Source organism: Poromitra crassiceps (assembly GCF_964638095.1).
Source record: "Poromitra crassiceps genome assembly, chromosome: 16".
Lineage (NCBI taxonomy): Eukaryota > Metazoa > Chordata > Actinopteri > Beryciformes > Melamphaidae > Poromitra > Poromitra crassiceps.
The window spans coordinates 24,244,018-24,262,363 of record NC_139645.1 but is presented as its reverse complement, the minus strand read 5'-3'; the positions used below and the strand labels follow the sequence as shown (position 1 = coordinate 24,262,363).

Below are 18,346 nucleotides of genomic sequence, written 5' to 3'. Positions count from 1 at the left end.
AATGTTCCAAATGCATCAGCTAGAAAAATATAGCCTATTAGATTGGTGAAAGTTTGTCCAGAAAGATATCATTTTCTCTCGCCTGCTGCAGGAAGGATGATGCACATAAATATACCCTACATTATGTAAAGTCATTGCATAAATGTGTTTTTATTGTAAAACTAAATGTGAAATGGGGCTAAGTTATTGGAGCAGACATCACAGTATAGCAGATGCCAGTAGAAGCGGGGAACGCGTTCGCTGTTACTTCTCTAAATCACGTTAACTCGACAAGGGGTATATATAGGCCCAGGAGGACATATATGTTTCACATAGGGTGGTGTTTTCATTTCGATGTTTTATTTGGTCCAATATTGAAATGTTGACAATGGCAGGCTGTGTTACCATTACACATTAATTTAGAACTACCTTTTATATCTATTTTGGCTCATTTGGTTGCTATTTAGTAGCGAAATGGAGAAACACAATGCATGCTGGGAACTCAGAGAGAGAGAGAGAGAAGGGTGACAGAGAAGAGGCAGTGAAGGCACAGAATAGGCCTGCTTTTCAAAGGCGCAAAGCGCTAAATGTAGGCCAGGTGCGAAGATATCAGTAGGCCGGTAGTTAGCGCCGACACGCCCACTTTGGCCCATTCTGGGACTGCGCCACGCCCATTCGGCCTAAAGCGCATTTGGCAGCGTAAAGCCATATTGATATCGTCCCAAAACAGGCGCAAGGCACGTTTTTTTTGCGTTTAAGGCCCGTTTTAGCGCCGAAGGCCTGTGGGAGAATAGGGCCCAACAGGTCTGTTGTTCTAGGCTGTCATCTGTGCTTCTAAAGTGATGGTCTTGCCTGGTTCTGTACATGTGGAGTGATTATGTTCTGGATGGAGGTTGTCCATGATTATATTACTTTTTCTATTCTTGTACTCTACATATCAATGCTTATGTACTATGCTGGGTTGTATTTTATTATATCTCATCGATGCATTAGGCACTTTTTGAATACATTTTTTTCTGCACTAATTGAATGTACTTCCTGTCTGGCTGTATTTATACGCCCTTTTCCGCCTTACACAGCACAATGCTGACGAAGGCTGTTTGCTGAAACGCGTACGTTGTGATACATACAGGAATAAAACTTCAAAGGACATTTTTGAGTGCTGGCTCTTTCTCTCATGCTCTATGGAAACTCCTGTGCCTTGCACCTAAAACTGATTCATCTGGTGAGATAGCTCCCCAGCTAGTCTGCTTTGAACATAAGTTATCTATTGTAACATCTAGCATAGATCTCCCTCTTCCATTCTCATCAGTTTGGACAGCGTGGACTGTGTGTTGCAGTTCCTTCTTTTTCCCCCCCCATTTTCTCCCCAGTTTTAATTGGTCAATTTCCCCCTGCTGCCCCAGTCGGTGCTCCAACCTCTGCCGATCTGGGGAGGGCTGTAGACTAGCACCATGCTTCCTCTGACACATGCGCAGTTGCCAGCCACTTATTTTCACCTGACAGCGGGGAACTACGTAGCACGTGGGAGGATCATGCTATTGCCACCAGTTTCCTTCCGCCCCGAACAGGTGCCCCAACCGACCAGAGGAGGCGCTAGAGCAGTGACCAGGACACACCCATAATCCGGCTTCCCACCTGCAAACACAGCAAATTGTGCCTGTATGGATGCCCGACCAAGCCGGAGGTAGCATGGGGGCGTGAACCTGCGACCCTTGTGTTGTTGCAGTTCCTTCTTAAACAAAATCATAACCCCCCTACTATTTCTAAGGCCATGACTAATATATATATATATATCCCCAGCCCATTCGGATTTCCATTTTAACTCACTTCCTAGATTTGATAAAACCCTGAAATATTTGATTTGCTCTAATCTGTTGCTTCCGTATTCACCTTATTCACCACGCCCACTTTTTCTCTCTTCCGCGTTCAACGCAAACGTATTTGTTCTTCCGGTTCAGCGCTAGTTGCCTTCTGTGGCTTCTGTGGTTAGCCACTAGTTAGTTATGTTATATGGCAGTAAAATGCCACTGAATGACCAAATTGATAATAACTTTTAACCATTTCGAGTAACACTGTTTCCATACGGATCACCAGCGTTAGTTTGTTGTTTATAACGTGGTTTATAACGTTTCTATCTCGGATGCGTTATTTCGAATCGCACATAGGTTACGCTAGTGGGTTTCAGGACGCAACAGCCTCGACTCCACTAACGTCATCTTAAGAGCACAATATTCCTGGAATGCAAGTTTAACTAAACAGTTACATATCCTCTGCATTCTACATAAAATTAAGATATTACGGGTTGTTTTATTTTGCATGTTACATACGTATTGGCCAAGATATGTTAGTTTATGGCGGAGTAATTCTGCCAGTTTAGATGCGGAGTGTGCACAGCCATCTTGCCTGCGGAGTTTTTGGCAAGTCAAAACGGAAATACTATTACGGAATGACGTAATGCGGAAGCGTCCATGTGTGGGCAAAGAATAAGGTGAATAGACAATTGACCTATCGCTAAGCCCCACCCCCCGTCCTCACTCAGACAAACACAAGGCAGACTGACTAGAATAAATGGCAGCCGTCACTGTCAAAGTTATATCCCAAGACGCTCTTCACAACTTTTTGAGGCCTGATATTGTCTAGAAGCCATCATAAAGTACTTCACTATGCCATGGAGGGCGATGTACAACATTTAAAGCTATCGATAAAAATAAATGAGATAAGTGCATGGAAATGGCTTTAGCGAATCAAACCAAACATGCACTTTTAACGAAGGAAGACAGCGAGATAACCAGTGGGGATAACAGGCGACTGACATCCAGAATTTACATTTTATTCACTTGAGTAACCTCTCCGTGGATTATATATATGCCGAATTGAAGAGTGGCGCCTGGCAATCTGTTTTATGTAGGCCTACCTCTGTATAATCAACAAACGTTAAATTAATATAGTGCCGATGTTTTTCATAGCAAGACAACAGCACGCACGCATGGGTGTAGCAGATCAGGAGAGGCATAGCCTACAGCAGACCACTTTTTCCATCATGTTTTCTCTTTAGACTACCTCACATTTATTTGGGGAACGAGATTAATTCCCTCGTTTTAGGGTTTGACTGGTGTCTGGTGATGTTTTAATCACATCAATCAATGCCCCTCCTCTTCAACCAACTCCGGCATTACGTGCATAACGTAATGACTGGAAACTCGCATAATTCAGCATTTTCTTTTGCTGACTTTCTGAATACCATGATGATTTCATGATACTTTCACGGAAGGCAAATGAAGGAGAAGACTCATCTCGCTGTCACCACGATGCAGATTTAACGTCCAAAACAGCAGCATCATTGTGGATGTGAGTGGATCTACGTTTACTAGTTTAATATTATCAATTGCCTGGCCTCCCAGGATACCTCGTAATGGTCAATTTACCCCCATGCACATCGTTTGACCATTTTTTCAACTTATAAATGTATAAAACCAGAGGAAACTCGCGTTTTCTAGTGCTTCTCTATAGAACTCCAAGCTGAGAATGTCCGAGTGTATTGTAGAGCTGCACGCCCTGTGATTGGCTCGTCTGCGTTCGCGGCGGGACTTATCGATAGGTCCATTGGAGGGTTCAGGTTAACACGTTCACTGCCATTGACGAGATATCTCGGCTTACAAAATCCAACGGTTGACTGCCAATGACGAGATATCTCGTCTTAAAAAAAAAAAAAAAAAATTGACGGTGGGACGTGGATCAACGCCCCCCACGTCTCCTATAAAATTATTGGAGCCACCGAACGTGTACAACCCATTCCACCGACCCACTAAGTGGCGACAGTGCTCTCCAAACTAGAAAAAGCAGACCCAAAACTGCAGGGGAACGCGCGATGAAACCATTCTCATACTGTAGAATGGATTGGCGAAAACGCTTTCGCTTTCGCGCTGATTGCTGGCGGTGAGGGATTGCAAATTTGCATAATAGATTACGGGTGGAACACACTTAGAAACACGCAGCATAAATAAGACCAGAATCGCAAAAGCTTCATCAAAGCTCTCAACCGAAACCGCAAGAAACGAGCGAGCCCATCCAGACTTGCCCAGCGGCCGCCAGCGGACAGGCACAGCAGCAGCAGCAACAGAAACGAGCTTGTGACACGCCCGCTGCAGCCAAGAAGACACACACGGAGGGAGGAGTTTGAAGGAGAGGGGTGTTTCCTGCTGTTATGGAGGAAATTACTGTTCAAAACTATTGTTTAGATGTCTGACGTCTTACTGATGCCAAAAATGAATGGTTAAAGTGACTGTTCTATCGAATTTCACAAAAAGCTATTTATCTCAGCTTAAATTTTCAGACGCTGAAACCATGCTGTATTCAAGTGCTAATGCCTACATAACTACTAACTCTACAAACTAACTCTTTTAGACAGAGAAAGCACACATTCTATTACGTAGTTCTTTTTAGATATTTTGTGTTCACAAAATCTTAGCAGAAAAGAATCCTCAGGTCTTGAAAGATGAGCCAGAATCCTCAAAAAAAACCTCTGGCAGAAGCTACCTACAGAAGAAAAAAAACGGCTGGCAGTGAATGTGTTAAGTTAGGGTCCAGTCAGGGTTAATTTCCCCATCCAATTCAAATTCTGCTTGTATTACAACTTTTCCAGATAAACTGCCATCTGAAAATTGTGTCCCCCAAAAAGTGGATTCTGGACCATAACTACATATTTATTTATTTATTTTAAACTACTTGGCATTTAGATGTATTCATCTGGTCTGTTACAGGAAGTTTTCAAGGAAAATGGGCCAATCCTGAAACAGAGGAGTGACAGTCTGTCTGGTTTCAGATGGAAAGACTATATAAGGCTGACATGATGCTGATCCACACTGACAACATGCTGAAGTCCATTGGATTATAAGACACTGGATTGGTTTAAGCTTTAATGGAATATTGTATTTTATTGCTTTATTCTTTATTCAGATTGAGTGGTTGCAGCTTGTTAGAGACTGACTGTGAAGTTCTGACCTCAGCTCTGAAGTCCATCTCCTCCCATCTGAGAGAGCTGGACTTGAGTTACAATGACCTGCAAGATTCAGGATGGAACCTGATCTCTGTTGGACTGGACAGTCCAGAATGCAGACTGGAGACTCTCAGGTAAAGTCAGTTTACAGTTTTTCTCAGTTGATTCAACACATTTCCCAAACTGAGGTCCATTCTCTCAAAACAGGATTCCTGAATCTGCAAAGGTTGTCCCGAAGGTTTTACTTGATGATTTGACTTTTATTGATACAGCTTCACACCAGTGAAGCTAGTTGAAAATACAGCAGCTAGATGTTAAACAGTGGGAAGGTGACATCATCATCTACCCAGTTTTAACATCAGTCCTCTGGTTACTAGTTATAGAATTCATATTAAAATGTCACTGAACACATTTAAAGCAGGCTAGTTTTGGTCCTGAATTACACTGTGGAGATAATTAGTTCCCTGTGAGCTGAGACTGTGGAAAGCCTTCCTGAGCTACTGAGGCTGCAGATTTACTATCCATTTGTTTTTAAAGTGTTTCCTAATTTATATCCACTTTTTTATTTTTTCATGGCTCATTGTGCAGCATAACAAATCACGTGCCATTTTGGAGGATTTATTGATCCAATCACCTTATAGCACCATGTGTGGAAATCAAACCAGTTTTCCTGTCAGTGTTAGAGGGGACCTGCTTTAGACCAGGGCCTCAACAGTACAGTCTGTCAGTAGAAATCATACAATGATGACATTACATAAGGGTCAGTAAGCCTCATCAACACAGTCTGTCAGTAGAAATAATACAATAATGACACAATATAACAATAGCATGTCTTCTTGTGCTTCAGGCTGAGTGTCTGTCAGCTGTCATGGAGAAGCTGTGAAGCTCTGGCCTCAGTTCTCATCTCCCAGTCATCTAGTCTGAAAGAGCTGGACCTGACTAACAATGACTTCCAAGATTCAGGAGTGAAGCTTCTCTCTTCTGGACTGAGGAGTCCACACTGTAGACTGGAGAGTCTCAGGTCAGGATCACCATTACTGTTTAACAGACCATTTAAAGTCTACTCTACATTCGTATGAAAATACCTGAACTCTCATTTTCCTGCTGATGTAATTTTTGAAACCAAAATGCAGCTATACTTTCTCTCCTGCTGAGAAAACATTTCATTCTTTCTCTCCACACTGCATCTGTTGGTGAAATCTGACGCAAAGGACTTGTAAGATTCTGTTAAACTGAGTGCAGAACTGAATGAAAACACAAATATTGGAGACAGTTTTTTGTAATAATGTGACCTGCTCTGATGAAATCAGTCACATTGACCCCGAAACACATTTTGAGTTGTATACACTGTTGGAAAGAGGAGAATGTCTGCTTTCCGGTGATGTCAATTATCAAAATGATCTTTGTTCTCCAAATATTGAGTGAGATGCAGCCCTTTGTCTTGACTGTTTCCAAACTGTTTTGAGAAAAACGGCCTCAAAGTTTGACAAAGTAAGCTAGTTATGCTTGTCACCCTAACTTTATGAGCTGCATTTGAATTTCACAATAATCGCTACAGAGAATGAAAACCAATGGTTTATTTGACTAAAATCTTCTGAAACCCCAAAACAGCCAAAATCAGCATTTTCTTATAAAATCACGTTTCTACACAAACAGCGGGCCTGTGCTACATGTGACTGATTTTGTCCGAGGAGGTCACATATAATAAGTGATTTCAGAGCAGTTTATTAATGGGAATATCCAACATGTAGCTGGTTTTAAGAGCTTCCACTGAGAGCTATGATCTCTTTTTTTAGAGGGTTAGGTTTAGGCTCAAAATAAACAATTACAAACTATTAGTGTTGAGTGAAGAAGCTGAATATGTTATTACAAAAATGTTCATATCAGGCGATGTTGAGTTTCATAACTATGCAAAATCACTATTTCTGTAGGTTTCAGTGGTTAATGTTGCTACTGAATAAAAGTTGAAAGAGTCCAATTTAATGTCAAACACATCTTTACTGCCACAATACTCCCCTTAGTTGTAACATTGAGGGTATCCAATACCTGACTGCCTTGAAGACAAGAATATAAAGTAGTGAGCAGGACCAGATGCAGGTGGAGCAGTTTGTAGAGTTTGAATGAGGAGAAAACCTCCTGAAAACTCACATTGAACACGTTGGTGAACACATTCAACAACAGATCCTCCTGGAAGACAATACAGCAGCAACTGGTCGGCAGTTACATTGCATTTCTTTTCGTGGTTCACACTCAAATTAATATTTACAGTGGCAGTGAGCTTCAGTTGGTGCTCTCAGCTGAATGCCTTTCAGCTGCCAGCTGGCTGCCATGCAAAGAGCTGAACTTTGTTACACCATAAGCAATCGTGCTTTAGAGCAGTGTTTCTCAACTGGTGGGTCACGGGGCCGTTTTGAGTAGGTTGCAGATGTGTGCATGAGAAAAACGTTTGTCTACTTATTGAGGATGCTGGCATCGGCGGCCAACATTACTATCTTTCAGATGCTAGCAGGCCCATTTTAAAGCGAGAGTGAAGATACTAGTACCATATGAAACTAGAAGACCTAATGCATCCATTGGTACCAACATGCCATGCTAGCTTGTTGTGAAGACGGCTAAATTACCCTACAATTTAGGATCAATTCTGAAAATGACTAAAAAAAAAAATTTGGTTAGTGAGGCTAGACCAGTTGAGAACCACTGCTTTAGTGTGTGTGTGTGTGTGTGTGTGTGTGTGTGTGCAGGTTGTCAGGCTGTCAGCTCACAGAGGAAGGCTGTGCTTCTCTGGCCTCAGCTCTGAGCTCCAACCCCTCTCATCTGAGAGAGCTGGACCTGAGCTACAATCATCCAGGAGCCTCAGGAGTGAAGCTGCTCTCTGCTGGACTGGAGGATCAACACTGGAGACTGGACTCTCTCAGGTATGGAGAAGTTAACGTCTGCTAGAAGGCTGTGCCAACTTGTGAAAAACTGATGTTTGGTCAGGACCCCTTTTTCCTCATTCTTCAAAACCACGACAACGTAGCAACAACTTGTGTTACGGTTATGTTTAGGCACCTAAAGCAACTGGGTTAAAGGTTAGAGAAATGGTTTGGGTTAGGCAGGCTTAAATAATATTAAATGTGACTTACGGTTGAAATGTAGACTTACATGCTGGGAATCGAACCCTGGTCTCCAGCATTGAAGAGGAGGGTATATACTCTGCCTGCTCCTCTCTCTCCTCGCCTGTTCATGCTTATTTTCTCTGTCCGGAGAATAATATTCATGTATAGAGTCATTCCCATGTTGCCAGACACTATAATGACAGTTTGAGTCTCCCAGCGGCATAACAAGCAGTTTTAGCGAACGTGGAATGACGGTGCGCAATTGCCCGACTGGGTTACACTGGTAGTTGTTTGACGAGCTGTAAACAAGGCTATCTCGTGAGTACTCAACCAATTTGAAACAAGGCTAGGTCGAAACCTAGCATATGGCCGGTGTGGTAAAGCGTGCACATATCATGTTTGTCATAGGATGATTGCGGAATTGGATGTTATCTGGAGGGGAAAATGTAGCCTAAAAAGGAAGTTTAACATTACTTGGCTTGTGTTAAATGAACCCACCGTTTGTCAATTATAAACGTCATGCAGCTCTTTATTTTCTGTGGAGCAGTGCTGTAGTGGTCACTGGTCAACAAAGTGGATAAACTAATTTCTGAGGCAGTTTTCTCACATTGTGCTGTTATATAAAAAAAGGTGGATAAATAAACTTTAGTCACCCATATAGGCTGCGAGACTATGAGGCTAGAACAACTGAAACTGAATCATATATCCCTATATCATTGTATTCTTATCAGCGTCATTGTTTATTTTGTGGTTTTCTGGCACATTTACCCCGCTAGACGGGCGCTTCCCGCTCATAGTTTACAAAACCTAATCTGTTTCATTCAAACCTTAATCCCGAAGAATCACTGATGGTTCCCTCAATCTTAGCAAGTGTAGCGTGCAGAGGATGTGTAAAGAGGGGGGGAAGCAGAGAGGGAGAGAAAAGCAGATCTCAAAAGCAAAGTATAGGTATATAGTAGGGGTGTAAAGGTACACGTAATCATACCGACATTTTTCGGTACAGGACGTCCGGTCCGGTACAGCTGTGTACCGAAGTACACAGCTGAACAATCTAAGTTCCTACACGGACATATTAGGTGGCGGACCGGAAGCTTGTTCCCCAGTAAACACGCATGGATGTAACGTTAGTAGACACATAGATATATATAAAGGCTAGATAGCTTACCCGCGCTGCCGGCCAATGGAGAGCGACGTCGTCGCATGGCGGCCATCTTGCCACAGGCAGCTCAGCTTTATATATATCTATGGGTTAAAAAAACGCTAACATTTTATTATTATTTTTGGCTCCAAATTACACCAAACTTAAACCGAAGCATCATCATCATGAGATGAATTCACGCACCTAGTTTCATGCAGTTTCATCCATTTTCCTAGGAGTTATGAGCATCTGTTGTTGGGTTAGTATGATCTGTTGTCGGCAACATCAGATGATCATAACTCCTAGGAAAATGGATGAAACTGCATGAAACTTTGTGCCTGGATCCCTCTCATGGCATAGATGCTTCGGTTTAATTTTGGTGTAATTTGGAGCCCATCAAAAAAATTGTGTTTTTGGCCGTTTTTTGGCCGTATCTCGGGAACGGAATATGCTTGAAGCTACCGAAAATGTACCGAACCGTGGCGTCAAAACCGAGGTACGTACCGAACCGTGATTTTTGTATACCGTTACACCCCTAGTATATAGTGAGCGTTTGTTTTTGTCAGTGAGCCTTGATGACAAGAGAGAGGAACGGAGCGGAGGAGAGTGGAGTCAGCACAGTTTAACACTTTGAGTGCCACGGCCCTTGGGCAAAAGGTGCTGTACTGTGCCACATAGGCCGCAATGCATTTTAATATAGCCATATCATTTTTTGTGTTCCTCTTATATGGACAACCAATAGCCTCAATGAAACTTTGAACCCTTCTGTTTCATTTAAAAAAAAAACTGTGTTTATAAACCGTTCCATTTTGGAAATACACCCCTCTGAAAAAGAGTGTTTTCGACCGAAAAGAGCATGCTGAAATTAGTTTTTGAGATAATCACCTCTTTATGTTAGAAAGGCGACAGAATGAATTCTGCTTTGAGTTCGAGCCTGCTGCTTGCTGCCTGGGTGTGTGTGTGTCAATGGTTGTATGCTGTTAGTGCCCTGCGTGCCCACCCCCCTCCTCCCCCTCCTCCGTGGTGGGAGGAGTCGAGTGTCTCTGCTCTGCGGTTTGCTCTGTTTGCTCTGAACTGAAAAGTCCGCTGCCTGCATCCCCCGCTCCTTCACAGCGTGTCCTCGGCTCCCAGCCGAGAACAATGTAACCCCTCAGAAAGACGCCGCTGTCGCCGTGTCGGCAACTAAATCATATGGATGGACCATAGCAGCGGACACGGATGGGGCTCAACCGTGGCAGCAGATGACTGCTTTTCACAGGCACAGCCAAGTAACGTTATGCTTCAAGCATATCAATGGCGATTTCTGTTTCCTTATGACTTCTTCTCTCTTTTCTCCTGGCCTCTGTCTAATCGGGAGGGCACTGTCGCCACCTAAAGGTGCTCTTATGCTCGAGCAAAGCTCCGTGGGGGTGGGGCCCCGCGAGTCTCCGTGAGTCACCGTGCAGACCTCGCGCTGGGGCAGATGCCATTATACTCAGAAAGTGATCAGCATGTATTGTGTGCATTGTACAATTGTGAAAACAGCCCGTGAAAAGTCGCAATGAAACGCTGTGCAGTACTGAGTGCGCTTTCACTCTCAAACGACCGCACATCAGCACATGAAGGACTCACCAAACTTGTTTTTACTGAAAGCCGTTTTTACTACTCAGCCCTGATAGCCTACTACTCTGTGCTGCTTTTAATCTCTCTCAATAATGCTCTCAACACAACACATTTACTTGGTGAAATGACTAAAAACGAACAGTTGCAAATCTAAGTTTATAGCCTACCACATGGGTCAAGAAATGTGGCGAAAACACAGCTCAGTGTTCAGGGCTCAATGGTTTAAATGCGGCCATGTTTGGAGAGAAGCTTGCGCTGTTAGAAAAAAAGTCAGGCACAACGCGAGCGGCCGCTGGAGCTAGCGCTTAACCACGCCCAACAAATTTACATCATATGACGCGCCCGCCGCTCGCTCCACCCACGCGCCCTTCACGGCAGGGTGAGCATAATTCAGCCTTAAGGGTTCTGTAAAATAGGCTAGACACATTCAACAGCTCCCATATTGTAAGAGGCGATGTAAGAGGCTTAGATCGACATTCCCCCGTCAAAATATGAATTTGGAGTTATTGACGCCATTTGGCGTCGCTGGCAGTCTACGGTAAATTTCTCTTGACGCCATATGGCGTCGCTGGCACTCAATGTGTTAAAGAACAAAACGCAATTTATTTCATGCAAACCTAGTTGCGTGCACAGCCAGCAGTAACGTTAAGAGAGAGACAGACAGACAGACAGACAGCTGTGCGTATTGACTATGCGTCTTTGTCTCACAAAATAAGGTAATTTAAATAAAAGATTAACTCCAGATAGCCTACATGGATGTATTGCGCGTGTATATAGCATGTACTGCCCTGCCTCGCTGTACTGCCCTCCCCCTGACTCGCAGGCAGCTCCGAGCCTCCTCCGCTCTGCTGTGCTTGTAAATAGGGGATACGAATAGCCCCACAACACGGCAGAAGATATTTACAGCCGGTACAAATAGACACTCTGAAACATAAAACACACAGTGGTGTCTTTCATGCAGGCAAGATAAACTGCTGTCTGTCTGACCCACTGAGTGTGATCACAGACTGTAGAAAGAGATGCAGGATAGCCAAGTGAAGGTGCTTCAAACACAAGGAGCAGACAGAAAGTAAACGCTGGAAGAAGAACGCTGGTCCGCCCGCAATATGCAATTAAGCAGGAGTACAGCGGTGATGACCAGTGAGCAGACCAGAAAACGGAGGGGGAGCAACAGCAGGACAGACCTAACCTGACGCTGCCAGATGGATGTAGGTTGGTTCACATTTGTGAACAATACCGCCCCCATCTGGCGGAGTCAGGTTAGGACAGACCAGGATCAGCATGCAAATCGGCGCCTCAGTCGGCGCCTAGATCGTCTGGACAAGTGGAGATGTAGGGCCGTTGGCGCATGCGCACACCGGCCAAAAATGATGTCACGATGAGTCCCTTAGACACATACAGTGTGGAAAATAGGGTCCGGGTTGAAAAAAAACAAAATTATCCTTTAAAGAGCATGGAGCAGGGTAATTCCTTTGCTAAATGTATACTTAACCTTGTCCCTATGTCCATTTGAAAAGTTAATGCATCATTAAAAAAAAAAAAAAAAAAGTTTGAAAAAAAATATGGAGAAAAACACCTTCCTTTTTCAGAAGGAAATAAAGACTTTTAATCTGACAAGAAAAAGCCTGCTACGTCACAGTGGGGAGTGGCTCCCGCGTGCGTGTCTCCCTCTCCCCTCCCACTGTGCTTGTCTGCGCTGTGACACGCTCTATCTCTCTCTCTCTCTCTCTCTCTCTCTCTCTCTCTCTCTCGCTCTCTCGGTGTGTGTGTGTGTGTGTGTGTGTGTGTGTGTGTGTGTGTCTACGCTGTGTGATACGCTCTCTTTCTCGTCACTCTTCACTCGAGGGAGGGGGAGGCTGCGGCTCCTTCCTCCGCAGCACAGCACAGCACCGCTGCTCTGCTCTGCTCTGCTCTGCTCTGCTCTGCTCTGCTCTGCTCTGCGCCGGGCTGTCTGCAGCCTGGGGTCCGCTCTGCTGTGCGGGAGAAAGAAGGAGGAGGAGAAACCGCCACCTCCACAGCCAGCCACCTCACACACCCCAACTGTGCCCGGCTCGCATGCCTCTCGGTCGGCTGGCCGGACAATATGCACCCCGCTGCAGCAGCAGCTTCGGGAGGTTTTCTCACTGTGTTCGGGACTTCGGCTCTAACTCGGCCAGATGGCTGGACACATACGTCACTTTTGCGCGCGCGCGCGCGCGTGTGTGTGTGTGTGTGTGTGTGTGCGTGCGTGCGTGTGTATCGAATTACAGTCCGCACCTCGGCCCGCCTCCGCTCGCCTCGCTTGCTTTCTCAACTCTCTCCGCGGTCCATTGTTTCGTAGCTGGGCTGTTCCTGCTCTCTTTCACTGTCAAAATTAGGCTGAGGCCATCGTATGCATGTGCATAAACATTTGCTACCTCCTCTTCCTCCTGAAAACTGGCGTTAGCATCCATAGAGTGTGACTGACAGCCCTGACCTAAGTGACGACAGACAGAGGGACAGACAGAGGGACAGACGGTCATGCCTGGCGACTCCCCACTGTGACGTCAGAGTTTTGGGATCCAAGATGTCAAAATAAAAGTTAAAAAAGTAAAACGACCCCAGAAGTCACTGTAGTGTATATGTAAGTGTCTTAATGTGAAAATCGAGTTCCTCCATAATTCACCTACACATTGACTGATTGGGGTCTCTAACCTGCCCCATGCTCTTTAAGGTGTTGTCTTGCTGGCTTGTTCTTGATTGTTCTTGATGTGCCATGTTAGAGGTGCCCGTCTTGTGGCTGTTTAGATAGAACATACACCACTTCACCGCCGTTGTGACTCATCCTCATTTACAACTTTACAGAATTTCTCCCATACAGCACATTTCTGACCTTTTGTCTTAGGCCATGTCCACACGGAGACGAGTTTAGGTGTATCCGCTAAAGTTTTTTGTCATATAGACGTTTCGTCCAGATGGAACCGCGTTCTGGGACTATACGTTCTGGGAGTATACGCTAATTTTTCAAACCGGGTCCCAGAGTGATTAAATCTGAAGACGCCACCCTTGCATTTCCGTGTTTACAACCCATACGCATCTTTCCTGAAACGATGACGCCATAGCCCCACCTCTCTCCACCAGCAACAATAACAATCATGGCAGTAGCTACTGAGCCTGTTGGGGATCTTGCAGCAAAATATAATGCTCCTCTATTACCACCGTCAGCAACAAGTGGACACGGAGAACAGCGTGTACAACATCCTCAGGGCTCCACACAGCTGACTCTTCCCATCCACCCCTCCCCTCCCTTCATCGGATATTTCCCAGAAGGCTTAGCGGCGGCTAAATTTTTACAATAACACAAACAAAATCAGGCTTAACGTGTTAGATAGAAATTATATTTATGTTTAATACAACATGCAATTCTGGAATATTTTAATATTGGACAAAATTAAATGAAATTAAATGTAAACCCTGAGTGTAACCGACATACTCGGCTTGCCCTATATATAGCCCTCGCAAATACAACGTGAATAGGGAAGTGAGAGGTTTGAGGAACACACGGTTGCACTGTGATATCTGTGATGTCCGCTCGTGTCCACTCCAACAAGACTTTAGCTTACTTGACGCGACTTTTTCAATAAAAACACATTTATGCCATGAGTTTATATAATGTATATTTATGTTGCATCATTTAGCCTGTGCTGTGATGTGCAGGAGCGGCCAATATGCTGGGATGTGTTTGCAACATGTCTAAAGATCATGGAAGTGGATGATATCAGGAACGTCACCGATAGTTAACGTTCTATATTGTAGGCTACAGGGAGACCATCAGCCCTGCTGAACAGCTCTGCATTTGCCTGTATAGGTTTAATCATTTTATTCATCGACATGGCAAACCTCCCCGCAAAGCCAAGGGTTTAAGCTGCTTGTGAGCTGCAGTGAGATACACATTATAGACTGTGCGCCCCTAGTGGTTGAATGCCATTATTGACGAGATTGTCTATTCTCTGTTTTTGGTGTACTTTGTGGCAGCGTTACAGCGCCACTTACCGGCCTGGCATATATTCTACAGCGGTTTCAGTGGTTTCATGTGGATACACACATTTCTTGAAACAATTCCATGTTTATGGAAAACTTTTCTGAAACGAAAAAAAAAAAAGATAGCTTCTGTCTGCGTGTGGACATGGCCTTAGTTTTCAATTCCCCTTTCTTTCTTTCTTTCTTTCTTTCTTTCTTTCTTTCTTTCTTTTTTCCTTCTTTCCTTTCTTTCTTTTCTGGCGTATTCTGCTTTGCACCCATGCTTGTTTTGAAGGACCCACAATCATGTCAGGCTAGACGGCTGGCTAAAAAGGTGCCTGACGAAAAATGAAGCCATGGATGCAACTGGGACGTATCCTCAGTGATGTACCCTGGGGTCATAGGATGTTTCGGGTCTCGCAACATCATACACCCTCGCCCAGGTGACCCAGCTGGGGCTGGCCAAGCCCCAACTTACGTCCCAGTAGCTACCCACGGTCAGCCCTCTAGGAAGGGTCGAAGGTGGTCACGTGGTCAGGGCCACTCAATCCGCTGCTCCGGAACTACTCTGCCGGGACCGGGGGGGGAAGGGCTCTGTTACGTAGAGGGACCGGGCTCTGTAGGTTGCCACCCGACCGGGCTCCTCCCTCGTCTCACCAGGTCTAGGACCTGTGCGCTGCCCCAGACTCCCCCGCTCCAAACATCTCATCCGCTCGCCACCCATCCACATTAATCATAGTTATAACTGTGGCTCGTGCATCTCTACTGCACCATGATATCAGCACAACATCGTTATCAGACGATAATGGCTTCGCCTTATAATCACAAATGTAATTTCTGCCGATATGACATACTGATAAAAAGATGCTGCAATTATGCTCAAATGCTTGAATGAACGTTGTTGTTGTCGCTAGTGGAACATAGATAGCTCTGTGGAGCCAATGGGAGCTACTATATGGTTGTGCTAATGATAAGAGCTGATAATCTGTTGAAAATGTATTTTTCCTGGTTGAAAAAACACAGTAATAAGCAGCGGGACTGCAAACTGTGCTTTCAGAAAGGCTCTTATCAAGAGCGGGACCGCCACTGATGTCTGATATTGTGGCTAACCAGAACTTCTCGTTTGGTCAGGAAATAGCTATGTATTTGCTGCTAAATCCAGCTGTGGATCCTCATTGTAGCTTCATGCTGTTCAGTTCACACAGTTCAGTTATGAAGGAGAGGCTAAATCCAGCTGTGACTCCTCATTGTAGCTTCATGCTGTTCAGTTCACACAGTTCAGTTATGAAGGAGAGGCTAAATCCAGCTGTGGATCCTCATTGTAGCTTCATGCTGTTCAGTTATGGAGAGAGAAGATTTTGAATGAAACTGAAACGTTCAGCTGTTGATCCGGAATCTGAGAGTGGATTCAGTCGCTTTGAATAGTGTGAACCAGAAGTGGAGCGGACAGCCGCAGACACTCACACACACGCACACACATGTGCACATTTTCAAGACCCGGCCCCGCCCGGCCCCGCGACGTGCAATACCGACCCCGCTCCGCGAACCCGCACATATGATCAATCAGTACCGCAATCCACCCCGCCCCGCAGACATGAGACCCGCCCCCCGACCCGGAACCGCATATATATAATAACCATTAATCTGCAGTGCAAACGAAACTGCCACCGTTTCACACGAGAGGCGAACAGCAGTCTTTCAGCTGATGTACGTTAATTAGCTTTTAGCAGCTGCTAGCTCACTAACCAGCTGGATAGCTCTGCTATCAGACACTACAGCAAGCAAAGTGACTTACCAGCTATTTCCAATATGTCCGGTATAATCCATACTGCCTTTATGATCGCTGTTGCAGGAACGTAAATCCACTTTTACAACGTTCAACCTCTCCACTTTCACGGTATGATGACATGTTGTTGCCTGTTGCTATGATGAAAACAGCCAGTGGGTATGGTTGTAGTGGAAGCTAACGTTAGCCTACTACAGTATTTGTCCGCCTTGTATTGTCTCCAATCAATCACCTTGACCCCGCAGCTGAGTTTTGAATGTGTTGTGCAGTCCATAGCGTCACACAATGCACGGTATGCGCATACTTGAAACGATGCCGGATATGTAAACAAAGCAGAAAACGTGCATCAGAAACTTTTCTCCTCTTTCCTCTGTCTGCATCTCAGAGTCAGACCAGCTGCCAGACACACCCCCTGACAGACACACCCCCTGCCAGACACACCCCCTGCCTCAGTCTGAGTGCAACAGAAAAACATACATTGCTCATACGTTGTTGTTGTTATGCCTCCGCCGGCGATAGCCAGGCCGGAAGCATTATGGATCCGGGTTGTCCGTACGTACGACGTACGGCCGTCCGTATGATGTTTGTTAACGCGATATCTGAGGAACGCCTGGACGGAATTTCATCAAATTTGCCTCAAACATCGACTTAGACTCAAGGATGATCTGATTAGATTTTGGTGGCCAAAGGTCAAAGGTCAAGGTCACTGTGACCTCTCGAACGCCATTTTCAAGCTTGTTAACGCAATATCTCAGGAATGCCTTGACGGAATTTAATCAAACTTGTCTCAAACATCGACGTGTACTCAAGGATGAACTGATTAGATTTTGGTGGTCAAAGGTCAAAGGTCAAGGTCACTGTGACCTCTCAAACGCCATTTTCCAGCTTGTTAACGTGATATCTCAGGAATGCGTTGACGGAATTTAATCAAACTTGTCTCAAACATCTACTTAGACTCAAGGATCAACTGATTCGATTTTGGTGGTCAAAAGTCAAAGGTCAAGGTCACTGTGACCTCTCAAACGCCATTTTCAAGCTTGTTAACGTGATATCTCAGGAATGCGTTGACGGAATTTAATCAAACTTGTCTCAAACATCGACTTGGACTCAAGGATGAACTGATTACATTTTGCTGGTCAAAGGTCAAGGTCACTGTGACCTCTCAAACGCCATTTTCCAGCTTGTTAACGCGATATCTCACGAATGCCTTGACGGAGTTTCATCAAATTTGCCTCAAACATCTACTTACACTCAAGGATGATCTGATTAGATTTTGGTGGTCAAAGGTCAAAGGTCAAGGTGAGCTCTCGAACGCCATTTTCAAGCTTGTTAACGCGATATCTCAGGAATGCCTTGACGGAATTTAATCAAACTTGTCTCAAACATCGACTTGGGCTCAAGGATGAACTGATTATATTTTGGTGGTCAAAGTTCAAGGTCACTGTGACCTCTCACACACCCAATTTCAAAGCTCTGTAACGCAACATCACAGGAGCGCCTTGACGGAATCTCTTCCAATTTGCCTCAAATGGCGATTTGGACTCCAAAATGAACTAATGGCGGAGGCATAAGTCCGCGTTGCGGTCGTTCTAGTTCCACCCGCACCCCGTCCGCATTTAGTTCATTTTTACCGGCGGCCCGACCCGGTAATTTACAGAAGTGTATTTTTTACCCGCACCCCGTGTTTTTTTGCAGGTACCCGGCGGGGCCCCACGGAACCCCGACCCGGTGCAGGACTCTGGCGCATGCACACACACACACACACA

At 44.9% G+C, this 18,346-nt stretch overlaps 1 protein-coding gene across 1 annotated transcript in view; it reads left to right on the top strand.

The window, feature by feature from the left end:
* LOC310791537 (NLR family CARD domain-containing protein 3-like) overlaps nucleotides 1–18,346 on the top strand; it is a gene marked incomplete at its 5' end in the record, with an annotated part of 69,498 nt that overhangs the window by 29,978 nt on the left and 21,174 nt on the right. Inside the window, 3 exons of the mRNA XM_083653211.1 lie at nucleotides 5,017–5,112; nucleotides 5,898–5,999; nucleotides 7,720–7,893. Coding sequence (XP_083509337.1) covers nucleotides 5,017–5,112; nucleotides 5,898–5,999; nucleotides 7,720–7,893 — 372 coding nt within the window. The remainder of the gene's footprint in view (nucleotides 1–5,016; nucleotides 5,113–5,897; nucleotides 6,000–7,719; nucleotides 7,894–18,346) is intronic.